Here is a 25985-nt window from a genome sequence, read left to right as displayed (position 1 = left end):
GTGCTAAAACATCATTCAAGGTCCTTTTCACTATTCATCAGACCATTTTCAGACCTGTTGTTGAATAAAATTCATTGTTTTATATCCTACTTCTAGGCTGACAGGTTTGTGGCAGTGATGAAAATCTTTGAAGACTTCTGCTACCTTCATTATGCCCAGAACTTTCTAAATCAATGATCAGCATCTTTATTTTTTTATTTGTTTTTAATTGTTTAAAAAGATTTTATTTATTTATTTGACAGGCAGAGATCACAAGTAGACAGAGAGGCAGACAGAGAGGCGAAAGCAGGCTCCCTGCTGAGCAGAGAGCCCATGCGGGGCTTCATCCTAGGACCCTGGGATCATGACCTGAGCCGAAAGCAGAGGCTTTAACCCACTGAGCCACCCAGGTGCCCCATGATCAGCATCTTTAGATCAGCAATCACAGATAAGCCTAAGAAGCAGGCAAAGAGAAGAGAAAGAAGAAGGTGTGACAACAGTAATCCCCCGTCACCCCTATTATCTTTGTCTCTGTTTCTCTGACACGCACGCACGCGCACACACACACACACCACACACACACACACACACACACACACACACACGATGCCGACTTGGATATAACTGAGTGTCACATACTTGTTAGGTAAGTTTTTCTATTTTTTTAAAATTTATTTATTTATTTATTTGTTTATTTGAGTGAGAGAGCGAGAGAAAGAATGAGAAAGAACATGAGAGATGTCAGTGGGAGAAGCAGACTCCCTGCCGAGCAGGGAGCTGGATATGGGCCTTGATCCCAGGACTCCAGGATCATGACCTGAGCCAAAGGCTGTCACTTAACCAACTGCGCCAGCCAGGTGCCCTAGCTTTTCTAGTTTTGAGAAATGAGAGCGGAAATGAAGAAGAAATTAGTTTTTTTTTTTTTTTTAATTGATGACACCAGTTTATTTCCCTCTTAAAAGACCAACTGCAACCAAATGAAGTGAACATAACCTCAAGATTTTATTGTCTTCATAATATAATAAAATATGAAACTTGGAACTGGATCACTTGGCCCTTTCTCTTCTTATCTCCTCCGAGTTCAGAACGCTTGCATCTCTTAATAGCCAGCATTCTCTTAGATCTGCAATTGGGCTGAACACATTCAAGCCTCAGCACAGTCTTCTTTGTAGTTTTAGCCTTTTTCTGGAAAACCAGCTTCGTAAGCCAACCATAGCCACTCTGCTTCCTGTCATAACGCCGCTTTCCCTGGGCGTAAAGAGAATCTTTTTTCCTTCATGTACTGTGCCACTTTATGGGGTTGGTGCTTGCCACATTTCTAGAAAGTCCGGTGGGTTTTAGGAGCGTTCACCACGTTTGTGAGAGTGCTGTCGGTACGGAAAGAAATCAGTTGTTGTTGTTTTTTTTTTTAATTAGCTTTTTATTGTGAAAGCAGTGATATCTGCTGTATTACCAGTGAATAAAATCCCTCTTCCATCATATTCTCTGAGAAAATAAATAAATTGGAGAAGACTGCTTTTAAAAAATCTGGGAAATGTATGCTTCTGTTCCCATTTCCTCCTTAAACGCTGAAACTTTCTCTTCCTCTGCATTGTCACGAATGGTTTCCTTCTGCTTCACATATCAGCATACCATTTGCAGGGTATTGTGTAAGACTCACTTGTAAGTTGCCGTAATAATACCAAAGTTTTGGAAGCTTATTATGATAGTTTAAACTTTAACAATTTTGTAACCCTTTAACATGGAGCCATAGAGCCATAAAACTGGTAGTGCTGCGTATCTTGAAAGTCCTTTATAAACTCAGAATAAAATCTGATTTCTAAATAGATTCTTCAGATCGTTTGCTTTCCTTGTCATGTTTCTGTCGTTCCTTCCTTCTGAAAAATGTCTCAGCAAGCTGAGAGATAAGTTTGATTTCCAGGTGGCGACAGTGGTGTGAATGACACATACAGAGAGACTGAATGGAATGGAACAGGCCAGCCTTTCCGAGAAACCCTGCATTTCCTGCTGTTGGCCAGTCAGGAGTACAGACTCCCTTCTTTCCCTCCGTGAGGTTGACTTGAGCTACGTGAAGCCCTTGTTACCCCTGCAAATCAAGAGACGTGTTTCACAAACGCATTCTGAATCACAGGGATGCCCTATGTGTGTGTTTTGAGGGCGAGGGGACAGAAACACGGAGAGAGACAGACAGACATGGACAGTCGTACAGAGCGAGAGCATGCTTCACTGCCACGTCTTATGGTCTGTTTCAAAATGATTTCAAAGATGATAGATCCTGTTGAGGTCCCTGAGAGCTGAAGTACAAAAACATTATTGCTGAATGTTTTTCTAAACCTATCACCTCAACTCTGTTAAGACAATCTCTTAAGAATTATAGAAGCTATATTTGAAACCTTTCGGTGGGTCCTGTTTTGTTTTAACATGATTGCTCTGCAAATTGACGTTAAAGCAGACAAAGATTTAGCAGTATACCATGTCATCAATATAAAATCCTTTAACTATTGCATTGGGACACATAGACCAGGGCTTAGTAACTGGGACCTTGGTGTGTATATTTTGGTGAATCCTTGATTCATTCATTCAGCTGGTGACTTTAGTCAGAATATGGCAAACTTAGTGAAGAATAATTAATAGGAGTAAAGTATTCTGAAACAAACGGAGGGTTTTTTTATGCTGACTTTTTTTTAATACTCGCCATGCAGTGTCCAGTGTTTTCTTGATTTGTGTGGATGAATTTTATGCCTTGAAAATCAGTACCTTCAAAAAGAACTCAATTAAAAATAGAAGTTTTGAGGGGCCCTGGGTGACTCATTCGGTTAAACATCCAACTCTTAAGTTTCGGCTCCGGTCATGGTCTCAGAGTTGTGAGCTTGAGTCCCAGGTGGGCTCCATGCTCAGCAGACTCAAGTTCTCTTCCCTCACCCCTTACCATGTACACATACACACGCTCTCTCTTTCTCTCTCTCTCAAATAAATAAATTAAACCTTTAAAAAAATACAAGTTCTACATACTTAATATTTTTCCCCTCCATTTAGTGGAGTCAGCTTGTTACAAAATGAGGTCATCTTTAAACCCCAGCCCCAGTGTCTTGTGGCCCTACTGCACTCATTTTATAAGAAGCAGCTGGGGGGCGCCTGGGTGGCTCAGTGGTTTAAGCCTCTGTCTTGGACTCAGGTCATGATCTCGGGGTCCTGGGATCAGGCCCGCATCGGGCTCTCTGCTCAGTAGGGAGCCTGTTTCTCCCTCTCTCGCTGCCTGACTCTCTGCCTACTTGTGACCTCTCTCTCTCTGTCAAGTAAATAAATAAAATATTTAAAAAAAAAAAAAAAAAGCAGCTGGAACTGAGCCACTGGCCCCGTGTTCTCCAGTTGTCGCAAGGGAGCCGAATTAAACTTTAATTGAAGTTAAGCCACTTAAGTTGCTTAAAGTATTAGGTCCCATGAGGTTCCTCCTATTCCTCCTTTCCCTCTCTGTCTCTTGTGATAGTTTGTTTCTCTTTATTTCCTTTTCTTCAACGAGAAGCAAAATGAGAGAGAACAGAAGAATTTTTTTTTTCATCTACTCTGAAAAGAGAGAGCGACTACTCAGATAAGTAACATTAAAAAACAAGAAAACCCCCAGACATTGAAGAGTATTTGTGCTCTTATCTCATGGCATGAATTATATGCACTTTGCTTTTTCTAGATGTCACTTAAGGGAATGAGTTTGAATGAATCGTTGAGTATTTATTGAAGGGCTTTTATGAGATAAACCACAGATGTCCTGACACTTAGCCATTGCCTGTCCATTCGGTTTCATTTCTGTCCACTGCACTTTCAGAAATGTTAAGTTTCTGTGCAGCGTCTGTAAAATGAGCCTTTGTGGGTCAAACAAAACACCTGAGGCCTTGGGAGTACGGAGTGAGATTCTGCTTGGCTGATGACTCCATCCAGCTTCTAAGTCACCTCTGTGCTTGCAGCTTGAGGTCCGTTGATCCATTTAGATGTGTCCAAGTTTCTTTTGGGACCTACTTGACTTGGAGTAAGGACCCAACATGGTTGCTCTTCATCTCAACACTTAATCCTAGAGAATAGTTACATCACTTTTGTTTTTTAAAAATTGATACAGCTTTTCAGCAGAAACAAAGCGGACTATTCACTAGTCCCTGATATTAGTAGAAAATTGGTAGTCCTTTGCTTGATTTCACTTTACTTTATAAGACTTTTTTTTTTTTTTTTGAGATTTCTTTATTTGAGAGAGAGAGAGTGGAGGGTCAGAGGGAGAAGCAGACTCCCCACTGAGCAGAGAGCCCTATGTGGGACTTGATCCTGGGGCTGCAGGATCATGACCTGAGCCGAAGGCAGACGCTTAACCGACTGAGCCACACAGACACGTAACTTATAAGCCTCTCTTAATCCAATTTCTTATTGCCATTCAGTTAATGCTAGATAACCAGTTTTGAACCATCAGACTCAAGTAGAGTTTAAAACTGCAAAGACTCATCTCCTGCATAATGCTATGTTAATGTGAGCCTGAAAGCAGGCATGCATATCATTTGCATGCTTTGATTTAGCTCATGTTCTTATTTGATTTGATCTTCACAGGCAAAGCAGCTCTTACATCGCAGTACAGAGCAGGAAATCCAAAGAGATTGTGATTTCCTTTGTCACGTAGCTGGTGGATGGCAGAACTATCCAATTTGGGGCTTTAATCAGCCAGGTCCTTTTTATTCAGTCGTTGGCTCTTTCTTCTCTACATGCTAACTCTGTCCCTCCCCTAATAAACATTTTTATTTGGAGAGCAAAAAGCTTTCATAATTTATTATAGAATAGCCGTTACTTATTTTGTTGCCCTCCCCTCATGGGTTATTATAAAGCATCTATCCTCTCTCTCCCTTTAATAACTCTACCGTGTTCATGAAAAAATTGTAAAACACAGATGTATATTATTACCTTACATTCAGGCATTAAGGGACTGTTAGTCATAAAAATGTTGATGAATATATTTTATAATTTTGGAATGAGAAAAGTCTTATTTATTTATTTATTTTAAGATTTATTTATTTAGGGGCACCTGGGTGGCTCAGTGGGTTAAAGCCTCTGCCTTCGGCTCAGGTCATGATCTCAGGATCCTGGGATCCAGCCCCACATCGGGCTCTCTGCTTGGCAGGGAGCCTGCTTCCTCCTCTCTCTCTGCCTGCCTCTCTGCCTATTTGTTATCTCTGTCTGTCAAATAATAAAATATAATTTAAAAAAAAACCTTAAAAAAAAGATTTATTTATTTATTAGAGAGAGTGACGGTGGTTGGGGAGGGCAAGAGAGAGAATCTCCAGCAGACAGCCTGCTGAGCTTGGAGCCCAATCGGAAGCTCCATCCCATGACCCCGAGTCATGACCAGAGCTGAAATCAAGAGTCGGATGCTTAACCAACGGAACCACCCAGCTGCCCCCCCCCACTACTTTTAGCTTTAAAATGTTAAGATTTGAAAATAAATTATACACCCTGAACTGTTAGGGTTTCTGGATCCTTGGTTATGTACAAGGTCTTGGTGAGTTGAGGAAGAAATAAAGTGTAACTGGGAACATCTGTGAGCTGTGAGTGGGAATGTGAGGGGGCTGGAAGACTAAAGGTGGTCTAGGACCTTTTAGACTTATTGGTGATCAAAGAACAGGTGGTCAGCGTGAGAAGTAAAAAGGACTAACCAAACAAACCAAAGAAATGAAACCTAGAAAGGGACTAGGTCTGATCTGGAGTCGAGTACTTACATGAGTTCCAGGAGTCTCATGGCACAAGTCACCATTTAAATAAATGTGGATCTGAAAGACTCGCTCAGCTTTCTCATATTCCTTTCATTCTGCGCTCAGTTTTATCTTCTCAGACCAAAGCGTGCTCAGGAAAGGAATCAGAATTGAATATCAAATCAGATTTTGACTTTTAAAAGCCCTTTTTCAGAGCTTAGGTACTTATACAAGTTGATAGAAGATGTGTTTTATTTTTCTTTGGTTTGGGAGGGAGATGGGCTCTAGAGCTTGGATGGGGGCGTTCTGAACTAGGAAATTTGGACTGATCAGATCATTAATAAGCCTTTGTATTTTTGGAATGTAGTCATAGATGCAGCACATTCCAGATCTTAATGGGATGGAGGGAGAAAAAAAGGGCAAGGGACCGTGAAGGAGTATGTGTAAGACCAAGGAAAAACGGATAAGCTGGGATGAGTAGAGATTTTGAGGTACACTCTATTTTTAAAATTCTTTTCAGTGATGAAGTAGTTCACCTTCACGGTACACTTAGAGATATCCTTTGTTCAAATTCTGTGCATTTGTGTTAAGGAAGGAAGGAGGAAGGGCTATAATAATAGGTAGGGGGGAAAGTTCTTTGAAGCAGTTTTTTGATGCCTTTTTAAAGTATTCAGTTTTTTGAAGTTTATCTTTTTAATTATGAAAGCTTTTGAACATACGCAAGAATAGAATAAACTTCCCTCTAACTTCAACTCAGTTATTGAGATTTTACCCATTTGCTTTGTCCATTTTTCTTCTTCTTTTTCTCCCTCCTGATATGTTTTAAAGCAAATCCCGGAAATTCTGTCATTTCAACCCTCCATACTTCACTGTACATTTCCAAGCAGCACATATATTTTCTTACCCAACCACCCTGTCATTATCACGTCTAGTCCCCAGCGTATGATCCGATCTCCCAAATTAGCTCCAAAATATCTTTTTTTTCTTTGCCTGATTTGTTCAAATCAGGATCCAAACAAATTCTACTCATTATATCTGGTTGTTATGTCTCTTAAATTTTTCTTCATCTGCAGCCTTCCCTTCCAACTACCATTTGTGGCTTTTTTCCTTCATGCCATTGACTGGTAGAAATCCATTCTGTTGAACTGTAGAGTGTCCCGAATTCTGTATTTGGCTGATTGCTTCTTTGTGGTATCATTTAACTTTGTCCTGCGTCTCCTCAAGTTTACTAAATGAAATTTTTGGTCTCGGAACTCCTTTATACTCTTAAATTATTAAAGACCTCAAAGAGCTTTCAGTTATGTGGATTATATCTATGAACTTTACTGTATTAGAAATTAAAGCTGAGAAATTTAAAACATATATACTAGTTAGAACAACCGTGATTTTGTTAAATTGTAATTTTGTTATCACAAAGATTTTTTTTTTAAATATTTATTTGACAGAGAGAAATCACAACTAGGCAGAGAGGCAGGCAGAGAGAGAGGAGGAAGCAGGCTCCCTGCAGAGCAGAGAGCCCGACGTGGGGCTCGATCCCAGGACCCTGGGATCATGACCTGAGCCGAAGGCAGAGGCTTTAACCCACCGAGCCACCCAGGCACCCCACAAAGATATTTTTTAAAGATTTAAAGAGATAAAGATTTAAAGAGAGAGAGAGAGAGCACGCGTGCGCACACAAGCAGGCAGAGTGGCAGGCGGAGGCGGAGAAAGAAGCAGGCTCCCTGCCGAGCAAGAAGCCTGATGCAGGACTCGATCCCAGGACCCTGGGATCATGACCTCAGCCGAAAGCAGTGGCTTAACCAACTGACCCACCCAGGCGTCCCCACAAAAATATGTTTTTAATTAAAACTATATTTTCCAAAATAAAGTTAGTTAGAAGAGTGACATTGTTTTACATTTTGGTACATTTCTTATGTCTGCCTTAATAGAAGACAGATTCTCATGTCTGTTTGTGTATACATCACTTTGTGATACCACACAACTAGTAGCCTGTGGAAGACCCTGCGATTCAGGCATGAGAGAATGAGGGTGGAAAAACTAAATGATGTCTTAGTATTATGAGAATGGTTTTGACCTCATGGACCGCCTGGTGAAAGGGTCCCCTGGATGGTACTTTGAGAGACAGCTGCTTTAAGAGGCCTGATTCTAGATTCACGTTCAACTTCAGTAAGATTACTTCATAGATGTTGATGTGTGCTTTGTATTTTATCATTAGGATGCACATGCTATCTTGTCATTATTATTGATCCTAGGATTCACTGGTGGGCTTAAGTGAGCCATTTTGTTTTTTAATGGAGTGGTTCCAACATGCCATGCTATTAGTAGTTGTAAGTATACATTTTCACCATCTTTATCAGTGCTCTGTGTATTTTCAGTTTTTCCTAATTAATAGAAGAGAGATGTCATCATAGTTTACTCTTCAGTTTCTTTGCTAATTATTATTTTTTACATTTTGCTGTGTGTTCACTTATTTTATCTGTTGTGTATCAATTTATGTTGGCGCCTATCTGTTTGACTTGTTGATGCCTTTTTAATGAACTTGGACAAAATTCTTAATCTAAGACATATTTTGATCCTTTCTTATTCACTATAATATTTTGCCCTTTCTGTGTTGTGTTTTACCTTTGGTTATGCCATGTTTTAGATACTGAAGTCATTTTCACTGGTGATCGTTTTCCTTGTTGAGTGTGAACTTCTAGGAAAATGGAAAATTGGTAGCCACTGAATTTGGAATCTCATAGTTAGAAAGGACTGTAGGAACGAGCTGCTCTTCTTCCTGACTTTACAAGAAAAGAAAAAAAGGAAGACCTAGAGAAGTTATGGTTTACTCATCCTTACAAAGAGTTGGTGCTGGAGCTGAGACAAGAGACTGTTTCCTCTCAATTCTGCCCCCATTTCTAATAAGCACTTCAATTGAATTTAGAATAAGAATGGGGGCCTTTGTCTTTTGGCTAGAGTCAGAGATTCCTGATTTTCTTATTATGAATTTTATGCTTTGTGAAGGTTTGCTTCTTAGTAGAATAGTTTTGCAGCTGTTAAACTAGTAGAAAAAATACTGCTACTTTTCCTTTCTTTCTTTCTTTGAGAGAGAGTGAGCGAGCAAGTGCGAGCTGGGAAGGGCAAAGGGAGAAAGAGAATCTTAAGTAGGCTCCGTGCCCAGCATGGAGCCCGATGCGGGGCTTGATATCACACCCGTGAGATCATGACCTGACCTGGAATCAAGAGTCCGATGCTTTACTGACAGAGCCACCTTAGCGTCCCCCGAAAATGCTAATTCTTATACTCATTTTCATTTTATATACATAAACATGTAGAAACACTCTGAGTATTTAAAGTATTGTTGCCTTCCCAGAGTAAAACATGATTCAATTTTGACTGTTTTGCTTAACAGGAAGCCTGCAGACCTGCAGAACTTGGCTCCTGGGACCCACCCACCATTTATAACTTTCAACAATGAAGTCAAAACGGATGTAAATAAGATTGAAGAATTTCTCGAAGAGGTCTTATGCCCTCCCAAGTGAGTATCAGAGAAAGATACGCATGAAAATATTGCTATTCTCTTTAAAGTTGGTCTTTTCTGGCCCTTAGAGATCTTTCTCTGGATGGTACGGAAGTTCAATCCATACAGCATTAAGTTTCAGTGACTAGGGCTTCTCTTCATTCACTATAATTAATGCTACAATTAATGCTATACTGATGTCAGAACCGGCTAGGCCAATAAGCATAGGTAGGAATGTGATTAAGCTATAGACTATGCACTGAAAATAGGTTTGGGACGTGAAAGCTAAGTTAGGAAAGACTGATTCTTTGAGGGGAATTGGTCCCCAACAGAGAAGAGAAGAGATGGGGAGAGACAGATTCAAACTGAACCCAGCTGGAAGCTCCAAGCAGGCGGTGCAGGTTGCTGGGGGATTTCTTATCAGGTCATTTTAAAGGTAACTGTCTGAAGCTGTCACCCAAGGGAATTGACTTTTTAGACTGTGTCCCTGAGATTCAGTTTTTATTTAAGTATTTCTTTGAAGTGTTCTAGATTCCCAGGTCCTGCGCATTAGTCCACATGGTCAATGATTTTAAGGTACTCAACTAGAGGTACAGGTGAGGGATAGATGGACTATAATGACAGTTACCTGAATTGCAAATGTGCCGTTTTGCATTATACTGGAATCTTGGCATAGGTTCAACACATTAGGGTTTGCTTTAGGCTTTTCTGGTTTCATTATTCTGAAAAACTGAAATGTTTTTCTTCTGGCCCAAGCCTTTCTTGCTAGTTGATTTGACTGGAGATTGACTCTCCATATCCAGATAAATTTCCCAGAAATGGGATTATTGGGTCAGAGGGTTCTAAAATAATCAGTTACTCAGAATTTACTCATTCATTTATTCTACAGTTACTAGGTAACAAAGCCTCAAGAATACAGTAGTGAATAAGACATAATTCCTATCCTCAGGAAACATACTCCAGTTTGGATAGAGAGGTCGTGGTGTGGTGAGGGAAAGTGAGTGGAACGAGGAAAGGCTTTAAAAAAGAATGAACACTTGGATTAGCTTTAATGTACAAAGAGTGGCATCTCACAGGTGAATGAAGGAATGACGGGCATTCCAGGCTTTCTTCAGCTGTAGGAACAGCAATTGTAATTATTCCTTCTTGCTATTTTTCTCAGAGGTTATGGACATGAAGATAATGGTAGAACCAATATAAACATATTCTGGTTTCTAAGCAGCTTCTGTAAGATGTATCATAGCTTTTTTAATTAGACCTTGCAAATAAACATTTTCTTCCTTCTTTTTTTTTTTTTTTAAATGTTTTATTTTTAAGTAATCTCTGCATCCACTGTGGGGCTCAGATGTACAACCCTGAGATCAAGAATTGGATGCTTCACCAACTGAGCCAGGCAGGCACCCCCAAAATAAATATTTTCACTTTGCTTTTTATATATAGAAATTTCAACTTGATTTTGTTTGGGCATATTCATAAGCTACTCTAACCAGAGATTGTCTCTTCTTTCAGTTTAAATAATTTAATTTAAAACTTAGAGATCTTTCAGTTCTAAAGGGTTCACTGTGTGCTAAATTGAAGGGTATTTTTCTTGTAAATCATTTTATTTTATTTTATCATGCTAAATGTACTCTTTAATCCCAGTCCCTATTTCCATTCTTTTCCTTGTCTTTCTGTTATAGTTTATATTCTGAAGAGAGTTTCTAAATAAAGTTTTAAAAATTTCACTTTGTTTATAGAAGCGAGTACTTTAGATGTTGCTGATGCCTCTGCTGTTACTAACGAACATTCCAGTGCTAATTATGTGCCATGCACTGTGCACTGTGGATTATCTCACTCCTCTCCAAGACTTTGTGGAGAAACTGAAGACGAGGAATCTAACTTGTCCTAGTTTTATAGTTACTGGTGGCAGTAACTTCAAAGCCTGGCCTATAAGACTTCAAAAACCCGTGTTTCTTCTATTTTCCTCCTCCTCTTTTTGTATTTTTTATTTCGTTGAGTTTGACTTTTACGGAAGAGGTGAAATGTAAGTCTCTAATTGGGATTGTGCTTTAGTGAGTGTAAAATTGTAGGCCGGCTCAGGCTTGGAGGAAAGGCAGGAGAGAAGTCAAAGATAGTTTCTCCTGCGAGGAGCAAGTGGGACGGAAGGTGGCTGTCAAACTAAATTTAATGAATCCATTTTAGGAAACAGGTGAGGCTTCACTTCAGATGGGTGAGATCAAGACCTGAGCCAAAATGAAGAGTCAGACGCTTAACCAACTAGGCCACCCAAGCGTCCCCCCAGTGAGTTTTTATTTCCCTGCGTTGGAGCAGCGTGTTTCCACTGGGAGTGCTGTCCCTTGATTGGGCTCCACAGCCCCTGAGGTGACAGACGACAGACGGAGACCGCAGAGTCTTTATCATGCAGAATTGTTTCTAGAGGAGGAGCTGGAGGAAGTTCTTTCCAGGACCACCAGGACCATGGGGCATTCCTTTCCCTTTCCTGTGTTCTAGGGCATTCAGGGACGGTCCTGGCTCTCTGCCTTTCCCCTCCAGAACAAGGAGGGCCTCGGGTCCTTAACTAGGGCTGATCCTCCTCCTAACGCTGAGTGAGAGCCTTCTTGTTTCTAGACCGAATGAAGAGAAAAGGCAGAGGAGTTGCACAAGCTGGCAGACCAGAATCTAGCATTTTCTAATAACATGTTTTTGGCATTTGATGATACTGAGAACAGAGTGTTTTTGTGTGAGCACTTCTGATTCAGTCATGACAAAGATAAATACAGGCAACTGCTTGTTCCAGAGTTGTTCAGAATCTAGAGACTAGTGAAGAGCTTAAAGCAAGGAACTTTTGCTGGTCTTTGTGACCAGTATACATAGAAAGAAGAAACTTTATCTATCTTCTCCTCTGTGGAAAGTATTTATAAATATATATTTCATTCCCCTTGCTTGAATGGAAGGAGTACTTTGTCCAGAAAAGCTTTGAAACCTGGATTTTTAACTGAGGCAGACCTGTGTGCATGGCTCACTTTCTGATGACAGGATAGAAGGGAAGGGGAGTTGACAGTTTTAGAGAAGGACCCTATAAAGTGTTAGTAAGCCTTTTTTTTTTAATGTATTTTTTGTGTGTTTGTGTGTGTGTGTGTTTTTAAAGATTTTATTTATTTGACAGAGAGAGATCACAAGTATGCAGAGAAGCAGGCAGAGAGAGGGGGAAGCAGGCTCCCTGCCAAGCAGAGAGCCTGATGCAGGGCTCAATCCCAGGACCCCGAGATCATGGCCTGAGCTGAAGGCAGAGGCTTATTAACCCACTGAGCCACCCAGGCACCACCACCCCCTTTTTTTTTAAACTGAGAAATACAGTGAAAGTTGAATTTACAAGGGTAACCTAATGGATTGTGTAATCAGCCTTTATTCTTACATTCCCATGAGAAAGAAAATGAGATCTTTCCTAAAAGGATGGAAATATTCTGAGCTAGTCTTAGCATTAATAGGACGGATCTGAAAGTCTGCACGCCCTGGATGCTCGTGTCCATGATGATGTTGACACGTGGCCTTTTATTGATTATTTGCCTGCCTTTTGTCAAATGTTGAAATGAGACTGTCAGTCATTGAAAAGTTTTGCTTTATCAAGCTATTTGGGACAGTGATTAATGATGAATTACTAAAATCCAGTGTTTGGGGGAATGCAAAATAAGCTGGCAACTGATTAAGGACCTCTTGGTTCAGAATTTGGTTTATCTTTCAGAGAGAATCTGATCTGTAGTAAAACAAAAACAGCACTTGATTTGGGGACAGGAGACCTGTTGTAGTTTGGCAGTACTTTTAACTAGTCTAGGGATTTGAGGGGCCCAAGTATATGAGCTTTCTAGAATATAATTTCCTTTTAGGCAAAATGAGAGTTTTAGGTGAATGGTCTCTTGCAGTTCTGGTATCAAATGCATTAAATTAGTAGTATGGATTTAAAGGTTTGTCTCGGAGAAGAATAGGGCCTGTTTAACCTGCTTTAGAGAACAGTGCTTTTTTGTTTTGTTTTGTTTTTAAGAATTGTAGTAGCATCTGTTTTCATCTGGATAAGGATATGCCAATTGCAAATCCTTCTGCCTTCTTACCTGTTCATTAAAATAGTTCTCTAGTATGCCTCTATATGCTCATCAGTACAACCTGACACAGAGTAGACCCTTAATAATTAGAATAAATGAATATATGTGAACAATGAAGGTATAAATGATCTGCAGTGTAAGCCTGCCTTCCAGCTGCCTTCATTAGAAAAAGGAGGTACAGCTAAGTATTGGTTGGGAAAAGAAGAAGAATTTTGGAAACTTGGCTAGTGGAAGACATAGTGTATTGAAGAGTCACTTACGTTCTTTGTGCTATTTTTTGTTTGGAATGGAATGAGTCAATGAAGTTACTGTATTACAAACAGTAAAAACATTTAAACTGGAGTCTGGTTGTTTTTACAGTCAAAGGGAATTCAGGGATTTTGAACCTGGAATTAACTCTTTTAGCCCAAGCAGGGGGAAAAAAAAAAGAGGATAAAGTTGTCTACAGTTAAGGGGAGGGGGAAAAAAAAAATCAAGCAATCATATATTAGTAATATAGTGTACATAATCTATAACTTCATGAAATTCATTTACTATAATTGTTCACTAAAAAATTCATTCTGTAAATATTTTTGTTTATAAGAGAAATCTTAAAGCTTAAAAATTGAGAGATATTAAAAGGGAAGTTGAACTGAACATATATATATTCAGTAGGTATTTTATAATCTCCGGTGTCCAGTTTTTTAGATCTGTCTCTCCTAGAATTCAGAATTGCACATGTAAAAAAATTTGAATAAAAAAACTAACCAGACACTATAGCTTGCAACTGAACTAAATTTCTTCCTAAAAATACCTCACCTTCATTTTTAATTTTTAAAAAAGTGGCAAGACAGCATCCTAAAATACATGAAGAAATCTAAATTACCAGTTTAATGTTAGTTTTTTTTTCCCCCAAAGTCTTGACTGCATCAAGCCCAGTTTCCAGTGAAATTTTACAGGGCCTTTAAACAGATTAAGTGTTCCCTAAAATGGTGCTAACGGTCAGAATTCCTGTGGAGCCGACTCCCAGTGGGTGTAGCTGTCTGCGGAAGAGAGGAGGGAGGAGCTGAGCCTTCTCACATGTATTTTCCAATCTGAGGAGGAAATAGACACTGAGTATGTGTGTTTGGAATTTAAATATATAAAATACACATTTGTGTGGTTGAAAAGAAAGGCTGTGTGTCATGAATGTCCATTTTCAAAGCAGATAAACTTCGTAAGAGCACTTGTGAGCAGAATTCCCAGTGTCTTACTGTTCTGTTGCTCAGAACCACCCTTACCAGTATCTAGCCCATGGGAGGTTCTGGAAAATCCCAAGTGTGGAATTCAAGTGAGTGATCTGCTTCCTGCAGTCTTTGTCCTGAAACTACTGTGGATGACTCGCTTTCCCTCGCTGTCCGGGTTCTCTGGTAGCATCGGGTGTTTCAGTGCCAAGGACCTGGTTGGCATTTCTGTTTCAAGAAGTCTCTGTAGTTGAAATGTGGCTTCCGCAATGGCGGAAGTGGATTTTTAACTTTCTGTAACACTGGTTCACTCAAATTCATATTCAGATAGCCAGCCACACTTCACGAAATGGCTACCATATTGGAAATTCAGATATGGAGTATTTCCATCATTACAGAAAGTTCTTTTGGACAATGCTGCTCCAGACTTCTCTTTCTAAGATGCCCATTGGCTTGGCAAATGCCTCTGAGCAAGTAGACTGTTCCCCCAACATCCTGATTTATAAAATGGAGGTGGAGTGCGGATGCCCTTTGGTTGCCAAGAAAATTAATATGCGAACAAAAACACTGCAGAGCTTTGTTTCCTAAAGAAAAAACACATCTTAAAAATACCATAGAAAACAGATGATGGCATTTCTTAAAGTAATAACTGTTAAAAGGTGTCAGAAAACTGCTAGCACAGTGGTTTGGTGATGGAGAGAACCTACAAGGATCTATCATCCATTCTCATTTTTCCCCCTCAGGTACTTGAAGCTTTCACCAAAACACCCTGAGTCAAATACTGCTGGAATGGACATCTTTGCCAAATTCTCCGCATATATCAAGAATTCAAGGCCAGAGGCTAATGAAGGTAAAACACACACACACACACACACACACACACACACAACCCCCCAAATGATTGGATTACCATTGCAGATAAACCAAAAAAGCCCCAAATAAATCCAAAAATCCTGTTAGGACAGTGATTTTAAATTAATATTTTGGAGTCCAGACCTTCCCATTAAGTATTAAAAACTGGCTTTCAAAGTTGACTCGAGATTTGATGATAAACCAGGGTAAGTCCTTAAATTGCTGTTTTCCTGTTTTTGGCTAGTGGGACAGTGCCTGGGATGGTAGATGTACAATACAATGTTTATTGAATGAATTGTTTTCCTGAAGGGGGAACTATACAGAGAATTAACGGGACATCAGAAACAATGAGTGGTGTGGGTGTGGTGCTTTGGAATAGATCAATACAACTTCCTTTAGATTATTACTAAATCTTTTGTTTCTTGTTGGGTTCTGGTCACCTGATAGCAGCCTGGGTGGGTTTTTGTGATAATTCACCTTCAAGAGCAATTTGGGGAGTTACTCTAAGAGAGCATGTAGCCTCCCGTCTTCCTAATTTCTCTGCATCCTAAAAAGGGATTTTAGTTTCAAGTCCTGTTTTCATGTGAGAATTGTTTAAGATAGTACAGATACAAAGTTCTTATTTTCTTTATTAAAGGACAACACTATCTTATTATTTCGTTTACCAAACTTACTGTGTGGTGAAGGGAAGCCTCTTTGAAAGAGGTCCATTTAATGAGCCTTGTCTTAACTACACCATTCAGTCATTTTTCTTCTCTTTGAGATGTTGAGCATTGTTCTGTCTGAGTAAAACTCTCCAGAGAGAACATTACTGTTTAATTAAAAGTAATTACAGCAGCAAAAATGCCAACTCCTAAAGACACTTTAATCCATCATGGTTTTGGACAATTTGGTGGCTTGGGTACAGTTCTTTTGGGTAGAAGCTTATGGCTGCAAATGAACAAGAAAACCAAAGAAAAGAAATTATCAGTGCTGGTTAAGCAAGAATAAACATCTTTTAAAAAATGGAAGCACCCGCTGATTTCCTTATGTGATTTCTGTGGGCAGAGATCCAAGCCATTCAGGCCAGTATTTTTTTATTACTAAACTTTAAAATTGCGGCATTTTATAATCTAGTATTGAATTTCAAGGGTTTCTGGGATGATATTCTCTGCATGTGATGTTTTTCTGCAGCAGAGGGAAAGAGGGAAAGGCCGTAGTGTCCGGGCCTGGCTCATAGCTCTTCAATGTGTTCCAGTAGCTGCCTTGGTATGGGGACAATTTTACTAAGTAACTGGCTCTTTTTCTGCCTGCTGTTTCAGTATAAGCATTTTATACTCTAAACAAACAGTTACGATGGAGCCCCTCCTCTCCACAGACAGTATCTTTTCTGTCATACCCTTCCTGCCTGCAGAGGATTTCTTTTCACGAAATCATCCCCCCCCCCTTTTTTAAAGATTTTATTTATTTGACATAGAGAGAGAGAGCACAAGCAGGCAGAGTGGCAGACAGAGGGAGAGAGAGAAGCAGGCTCCCCTGCCAGGTAAGGAGCCCGATGCCCGACTCGATCCCAGGACCCTGGGACCATAACCTGAGCTGAATGCAGCCGCTTAACCGACTGAGCCACCCAGGCGTCCCCAAAATCATCCTTTTATATCCAGATGCTCTTGCCCGTAGTTCCTGAGCTCCTGAACCATCTGAGTTCAATTCATAATGTTTTCATTTCTCTGTGTAGTTTTTGGAAGCTGGAGGGTGGTTGAATTTCTTTTGACACTTGGTGGGGAGGAGAGGGAAATAAAATATGTTTGCTTAAAAAAAGAAAACAAAACACAAAACCCACAAAGAACAAAACGAAACAATTGCTTTGGGGATGGGATAGAGGGGAGAGAACATGGGAGAAAGTGACTCATTTAAGTATAACTTTGTATTCTATTTTTTTCCTATCAGTTTGTTGCTGTCTTAAGTAGCCACCTACACTTACTGTCCTTAGAATGTTGTAACCAATAAGAACAAACAACATAACGGATCACTAGAAGGCTTTATATTAAATTACCTCTTGGCAAATAAGAATTCCAGTTGCCAAGCAACTTTCCCCATAGGACTTGTCACTGCCAGGAGACTTTAGAAAACAATATTCCAAATCACTTTGGAGCTTACTGAGTATATGTAGATCTGTTGAAGGTGTCTTGTCTGTTTAGTGCAATAAAATGCCTTAAATCAGCCTTGGAAATTAGTGTTCCAGCTCCTCCTTCCCCCCAAACTATAAACCTCTTACAAAGAGATGGAATTGTCATTTTACGTGGCAACTCAGAGTAGGCAAGGTTTTAATCAGTTTTACCGACCTACTAAATATTTTACAAAATTCAATATGTTTGGGCGATTTTAAGACCTTTTAAGAGGTAATTCTAAGTAAGGGATTCGATGCCTAGATTGGGTCAGTGAAAGAGACGTGTCAGTACTTAGATTGGGTACAAAATACACAAATAGGGCTTAAAGAATAAAACAAAGGGAAATACAGGATAGAGAGAGAAAGGGAGGGAGAAAAAAAAAGAATGAATGGATGAATTCTTTTGGTAACATGTCCAAGCTGATTGGAAGTAAGTTTGTGTAATCTTTTGAAGCATTAAAAGAAATTAATAGGTAATTCCTTTTATGAGAATGGGTTAGATATGACCTGTTCCAGATCTGGGGTTTTTTTTTATTCCCGCTTCTTTGATTTCATTAATTTATGTAAATTATTAAACTCCCAAATATAACTAGTAGATAATTTATTAGTGTGTTGGTATTTATAATACTCTTAAGAGCCCAGTGAATTTAGTAGTGATGAAATCTGCAATTATGTTCTAAAGCATATTTCATAATGTCCAAATTCTCATTTTTAAGTGGAGGCAAGGAATCTATAGGTTCTAATTCGTTCCTTTTTATTCAGAATTCCTCCCTGCCTGTCTCCCTTCCTTTTTTTCTCTCTCTGTGGAAGTGTTTGGAATCAGAGGATGGTTGTTCATCATTGTAGCTATGGAACCAAATTTATTATTATTATTATTTAATCATCTTTACATTTTTTTAAAAAGATTTAATTTATTTGAGAGCGAGAGTGAGAGAGAGAGTGCACGAGCAGGGAGAGGGACAGAGGGAGAAGTAGTCTCCTCACTGAGCAAGGAGCCCATTGCAGGACTTGATCCCAGGACTCTGGAATCACGAACTGAGCCGAGGGCAGAGGCTTAACCCACTGAGCCACCCAGGTGCCCTGTCATCTTCAAATACTCCTGACCTCTCCCTATTTTCTATTGGCCTTTAAAAATTGTTTGCATAAGACTGCCCTTTACTGAAATTAGCAGTAGCTTTAAAATAGTTTTATCCTTGTAAGGGCTCATAATTTTGGTACTCTTTATTGTGAATTGTAGTCTTTTCCTACAGCAAATATGGTCATGTTAAATCTAATGCTTTCTGTTTTGCATTTACTCAAATTATATACGTAATTGACTAATGTATGCTTGTTGAAAAAATTAAAAGCGTTTAGAAATAAATTCAGTAAAATTTCAGTGCCCCTTCTTAACCTCATTTGAACTCTTCCCCAACGGTTAATATTCATCCCTTTTTTCTACGTAATTTTGCAAACATTGTGTATGAAGGTGCATTTATGTGTATATTTGCATTCTGCAATGGTTCTTTTCACATATTATTTGGTAGAAGTCCTTCCATATCAAAATGTAGATCTTCCTCACTTTTTATAAATACTGCTTAATGTTCTATAATACGGATGACTATCCCTGTTGATAGTCCTCCAGATTGTCTCAAATTTTTTTATTGTGACAAACAATGCGAGTGAATGTCCTTGTGCTAGATTCCAAATAGGTCAGAAGATTTTGTTCCTCAAAAGTCTACACCAGTTTATATTCCCACTAATGTGAAAGTATTCATTTCCCTTCACTTCTGACCCTGGCATGGGTATGTGTGTGCGTGTGTTGTGCGTGTTTTAAAATTTTGCTGTAGTCTCATAGGCAAAAAAGGGTGTTTTGATTTTCAGAATTAATCTAAAACTAATGGGATGAGCTTTTCAAATACCTTCCTTAGCATTACCAGACAAGGAGCTCCTTTTTCATAGCTTGCTACTGCCTCCTAGTGGTTAGTCTTGACATTTTCTTTATCTTAACATTTCCTTTGTGGTTTGTCTTTAAAACTTCATATTGAATGATGCTCTTTAGTACCTCTTGGCCCCTCTGTTTTTCTTAGTTTTGTTGGCCTTCCTCAGGTTGTTACATAAAAATCGAATCAAACTAATTCACCATTCTTTGTTTGCATTAATATACCCTTTATCCTGAGATTCTTAATGAAAAATTAATATTTCTTGGAGGTACAGCAATTCAGCTTCATTGCAGGTGCTTACCTAGGTCCAAAATTGTAGAAAGAATAGTAATTTTAATGTTCACCAGTGTCTTAGTTTTAGTCTGTGCATCGCATCTAGGATTATAAGCATCATATATTTCAAACCTTATAAATTCAGAGTATTTTAGTTTTTCTGTTGAATATATTTGAAAACTAATCTAGGAAAAGGATGAATTTAGGCCAGGTTGAAGGTCACAAACTTGCCCAGACTTTGTTTCAGTGTTTGAATTCAGACAGTATTGTCTTCCATAGAGGCCACGACTGTTTGTTTTAATCTGGTCGAAGAATAAATCCTTATATCTAATGTGCATTTATTCTGTACTCAGTGATTTTGATAGGAAGCATATCAAGTCTTTAAGCTGGTTCTTTTACAGTCCCGAGATTCTACTGTCCCTTCCTTCTCACCACCCGCCACCCCCTTTTAAGTACAACCATGAAATTTCCACCCTGCCCTGGACTCCTTAGGTAACCTAGCTATTTCCTCACATTTCATTCTCTTGGCACTTTATAAATTTAACATTTCATGACTGCGTGCGTGATCAGTAACTTGCATGTAATCAATGAAAGGTTATATTTACTGCTTTTGTGTTTTTGATCTTTTGTTTTAAATGGCTTGATTCCTTGTGACTTCCACAGCTACAACTCAGCTTCTCTGGTTTACTGGGCTCTAGTGTCCTGAGTAACTCTTTTCTCTAAGAAATCAACTAGCTTCATCCTGGCTATGGCTAGAGTGCCTTTTATTCATAAAATAAGTAGATCCTTGAACTTGATCTTGTCATCTGTCACTTGACATACATACATACATTCCAGTGTGTTTGATGTTACCTAAGTAAAAAATTGTACCAGTTCTTTACATTTTAAAATGGCTCTTATGTTCTATGGCAATATGCCATTCCTACCTCCTTTTCAACTTCCCACAAAGATTGGTCAGACACAAATATCTCCACTCACCTGACTTTTTAAAAAAGTATCTATTCTACATATTCACCTGATTTCCTTTTGAACCTTCTCTAGACATTTAAGAAACTCCAAACTTTTATATTTAATTATTGGCCTTCCTCCGTCTGTGATGGATATCGATCAGATGTTTAATTTGTGCTTGGGTAGAATGCTGTGAATATTAGGGGCTATACAGAAGAGGCACAAGACACAGACTTTACCTTCAAAGAAAACAGTCCAGTTAAGGAAGCAAGAATAATGCATTGATTTAATAACAAGAATTAGAAGGAAGAGGTTCATGATTTAGTAGACTATTAGTTTAATATAAACCATCCCCAAATTTGAAAATTTAACAACTCTAAAAATCTAACAGCCCTAATGTTAAAAGACTGACCATAACTAATATAACTAATACTTTTTTTTTTTTTTTAAGAGTGCGAGCAAGCAGGGGGTGTGGTGGGGAGGGGCAGAAGGAAAGAGAGAGTCTCAAGCAGGCTCCATGCCCAGCACAGAGCCCAGCAAGAGGCTCCATCTCTTGACCCTGAGATCATGTCCTGAGCTGAAATCAAGAGTCGACGCTTCACCGACTGAGCCACCCTGGTGCCCCACGAATACATATTTTTCAGACATATTAAAAATGACAAGATAGTCAGTTATCAGATACTGATTTTAATATAGAGATTCATATTCAAAGGTAAAAGAACAATGTGGAAAATTTGAACTAAGAACTGGACATTATAAAAAACCAAATGGAAGCCCTAGAATTTAAAAATAGATCAGAGATTATGAATCCAGTATAGGAACCGAACAGACGAGACAGTGATGAAGAATTAGCGAGCTGGAAGATAGGTCAGAAGGAAATAGCTAATGGAGGCGCAGAGACAAAAGGACAAACAAAACAAGCCGGAGGAATGAGTGTAAGACTTGCGGAACACAATGAAGAGAGGAACACATGTATGTAAGTGAGTCCCAGAAGGGGAGGGAAGATGGAGCCAAAGACATAGAGGTAATCGCCAAGAATTTTCCAAAACTGATGAAAGCTAACAGGCCATGGAGTCAAACATTACGCCACCCCAGCAGGACAAATATACAGAGAACCACACCTGTGTGTACATAGGCACCTGCTGAGAACCGGACAGAATCTTACGGGGGCAGAGAGTTCGTCAAGGTAAAAGCAGCGAGGGTGAGCACAGATTCTCAGCAGCAGCAGTAGAATCCAGAAGACAATCTTTTTTTTTTTTTTTTTTTTTCTGTTCTTACGCCATGATGGCCTCCAGAAGACAATCTTAAGAGCTCTTCAGAGAGCTAAAAGTGAATTAAAATTCTGTAAGTAGTGAAATACTCTCCAAGCAAGCACATCCAAATAATTTTTTGTTTTTGTCTTAAGAAATGACTTTTACATTTATTCCCCCGGATTCGTACACTTGCTAAACCAGTTAGCTTTTTCTTACCACCTTTTCCGTGAGCCTCTAAAATTCACCATTTAGTTTGCAGTTCCAGTGGTCCTAACACACCCACGTTCTCTAAGATGTCAATCAGGGTTGTTTTTCTTTGATGTTCAGAATAAAGCAGATTCTCCTTCACTTCTGTATCTTCCCAGTAGGATATTATCTACTCTCCCTGTGTCCCGTGGCTGCTGAGAATTGATTCTATTATATAGTGCTCGCTTCGGCAGCACATATACTAAAATTGATTCTATTATATATTCACCAAGTGTTTCAGCTGAAAAAAATGCTATAAGAATGTAATAATTAAGACATTAATTTTTTATTTATGAACTTTAATAAGTGATGGTGAAATAGACATTTTTAAACAAACAAAAACTGAGTACCTATCTCCGTAGACTCCCTCTAGAAGAAATATTTAGTTTTTCAGCAAGAAGGAATATGACTTCAGATGTACAGAAAGAGATGCAAGAAGGGAGGAAAGCAAAAGACAGTATAAATACATTATAAAGTGTAAATGAATACTGTCTGTATAAAAAATAGTAACGCTTGTGGAATTTAAAATCCAGGTGAAATGAATATACGTGACAATAGCAGCCTTCAGGACGGAGGGAGACAGTGACAGCAGAGGGTTCTGAGGTCCTTTCCTTATCCTGGACGTGCTGAAAGTTACAGCTGGACTTTTAAGAAGTCAGGGGAACAAAGACCAGTAAGAGAGTGTGTAACACACTAATAGAGGGAGAAATGAATAATAAATTTTAAAAACTTAATCCAAAAGAAGCAAGAGAACACAGAACAAGTCGAAATCAAAATGTATGATGACAGATTTAAACCAAAGTTTATAGTAATTACATTCAATGTAGATGACTTAAATACTCCAAATCGAAGACATCACTGGGCAGCTGGCTCCAAAATATGTTGCTGGGACACCTCGGGGCCTCAGTGGGTTAAGCAGCTGCCTTCGGCTCAGGTCATGATCCCAGGGTCCTGGGATCAAGTTCTGCATCGGGCTTCTTGCTTGGCGGGGAGCCTGCTTCTCCCTCTGCCTGCTCTGCCAGCCGCTCCCCTTACTTGTGCTCGCTTTCTCTCTCTGACAAATAAATCTTAAAAAAAAATGTTGTTTATGTGCAAGAACAAATACACACATACACGTGAAACACACACATGTATTCAGGGAAGGTGAAGTTAAAGTAGTGTGAATACCAACCAAAAGAAGTGGGCAAAGCCGCACTGAATACCAGACAAGGAGACGTTAAGAAGCACCAACTAGACATAATGAAGCATGTTTCAAACTGACTTAAAGGGGTAATCTACCTGAAAGAGAGAATGATTCTGAATCTGTATTACTAAATACCTAGCCTGAAAATATATAAGCCAAATTCATAGAACTAAAAGAGAAATAGTCTAATCCACAGTCTTGGTGGGAGATTTTAACTTACTCCCTTAGTAACTGTTAGAATCACCCGAAAACAAGCCATCAGAGGGTCTAGCAGGACTGAACAACGCAACGAACACATGTAATCTCGCTGATACGTAGAACATCATCCCCAGTGACTGCAGAATTATACATCTGGTTTTCAAATGCTCGTAGAACGCTTCATCAACATTAACTGTAAAGCTGGGCCGTAAAGCAAATCCGAAAATTTTTCCAAAAAATGAAAATTGAAGTAATAATATATTTTTTTCCGACCACAAAGAAAAGAAGCTAGAGATCCATGACAAAAATCACAGCTAGAAAATTTCTACGTCTTTGAAAACAGCGGTGCGTTTCTCGTAACCCATGGGCTGAAGATAAATAAAATTATGAAAGACAACAGATGTCGATTTATGTGATATGGCTAACATTGTGTTTAAAGGGAAAACGCTTAAGTGCTTATATTAGAAAAAAAAAAAGATTGGAAATCCGACCGTCTCCACATCGAGGGTTTAGGTAGGAAAAGATCAGCTACTTAAACCCAAGAAGGTAGAAGAAAGGAAATACTAATGAGCAGATTTCCTTGAAATAGTAAACAAATATGACAGAGGGGTCAGCAAGGCTAAAAGTTCTTTAAAAAGTCAATAAATTGATAAATTGATATATCAGTTTATCAAATTGATAAATCTTGACAAGAAAAATCCAGAAAAATGAGAAAGGCAGCAGTAACCAATATTAGGAACAAAAGGGGATTGCTACAGGACTTACATTGAAGTGATTTTTAGAGGATATTGTGAAAATTTTTATGCTTATAAATTTGAAAACACTATCAGTTAAACTTACAGAAAGTATAGTGTAACAGAATTACTATAGGAGGGCATAAAATGTGAATAGTCTTATAGCTATAATTTAAAACCATTTCTTAAAAAAAAATTCCAGACCCGGATAGCTCCGCCGATGCGCTTCTTCTAAGCATTTGGGGAAGACATAACATTGGCGTTGCAGTCTTACAGGGAACAGGAGAGGAAGATACTTCCCAGCTTGCTTTTTGAGGGCGACCTTGACACTCAGACCACACAAGAACATCAAAAGAAAGATGATTTCAGGCTAGTCTCTCCCAAACATAGATGCAAAAGTCTAAAATAAAACCTACCTAATCCAGCAATATGAGAAAAGATAATACACACAACCAGATAGGGTTTACTGAGGAACAGAAGGTTGTCTAAACATGAAAATATCTCTGTAAATTCACAGAATAAAGGAGAAAAATATGATCATTTCAATAGAAGCAGAAAAAGTACTTGATAAAATTTGATACTTAGGGTACAATGATTTTTTTTCCTTAACGAACTAGATATAGCAGGGAACTGCCTTAATTTGGCAGAGAGAATCTATAAAAACTTCAGCAAATATCATACGTAATAGGGAACTAGTAAAAGGTTCCCTTTGAGACTCGGAACTAGGAAGTGGTGCTCACTGTCCCCACTTCTGTTCAGCACTGTAGTGGAGGTCTTGGCCAGTACGATAGGCAAGAGAAAGAAATAAAAGGTAAGAGCATTGTAAAGGAAGGAACAAATTTGTCATTAGTCTTAAGCAATATAATTGTGTATGTAGAAAATCCAAAGAAATCTACAGATAAACTGTAGGAATAAAAAAATGAATTAGCAAGGTTACTGAATAAGAGGCCATTATAAGAATCAGTTGTATTTTTGTTTTGCATGCTAGCAACAAACCATAGAAAACCTGCAAAAATATTTACACCATCAAAATGTCAGATATTTTTAAAAGAAGTCAGATATTTAGGAATCAATCCAATAAAAGGTGAGCCAAGCCTCTACATAGAAAACATACAACACTGAAAGAGATGAATTTAAATAAACGGTATTGATAGGCTGGAAGCCTCAGTATTGTAAAGATGCCCGTTCTCAGGTTGGGTTCTGTTGAATCTGTAGATCATTCAAAAGCTCGGCCGGTTTTCTGTGCATGCGTACATGCACGCGTGTGTGTAAACTGACATGCTCATTCTAAAATTTATTAGGGAAATGGAAGGAGCCAAGAATAGCAAAGATGATCTTGAAGAGAGACTTAATATTATCTGATATCAGGACTATACAGGCATAGTGGGTAAAACAGTGTGGTACTAATACGAGAATAGACGAACAGAACAGTGAACCAAATATGGAGTCACGAAATACCCCTGTCTCACACCTTACACAAAAACTAGTTTGAGGAGAATTGTAGATACAAATATGAATGGTAAATAATACACCTTCTAGAAGATAATGGAGGGTATCTTCATAATTTGGGGATAGGTAAGATTTCCCCTGAATCTGGACGAAGCCCTGATTGTGGAAGAAACAACTGATTAATTGGACACTAGGTTTAGTAACTTCGGTTTGTAAAAAGTCACCATTTAGGGAGTGAAAAGGGTGAAGGTATACGTAACATGTATAACCACAACGGGTTTGCAACTGTCATTTCTAGAGAACTCCTACAA

General features: G+C 38.8%; 1 protein-coding gene and 1 pseudogene across 1 annotated transcript in view; one reads left to right on the top strand and one right to left on the bottom strand.

Annotated features, from left to right (window-relative positions):
- Positions 1-25985, top strand: part of CLIC4 (chloride intracellular channel 4) — a 75080-nt gene that overhangs the window by 44018 nt on the left and 5077 nt on the right. Inside the window, exons 3-4 of the mRNA XM_046018531.1 lie at positions 9088-9213; positions 15217-15323. Of these exons, the coding sequence (XP_045874487.1) occupies positions 9088-9213; positions 15217-15323 (233 nt within the window). The remainder of the gene's footprint in view (positions 1-9087; positions 9214-15216; positions 15324-25985) is intronic.
- Positions 991-5743, bottom strand: LOC123947589 (annotated as a pseudogene).

This window comes from Meles meles, chromosome 1, assembly GCF_922984935.1.
Source record: "Meles meles chromosome 1, mMelMel3.1 paternal haplotype, whole genome shotgun sequence".
Lineage (NCBI taxonomy): Eukaryota > Metazoa > Chordata > Mammalia > Carnivora > Mustelidae > Meles > Meles meles.
This window is presented reverse-complemented; position numbering and strand designations above follow the sequence as displayed.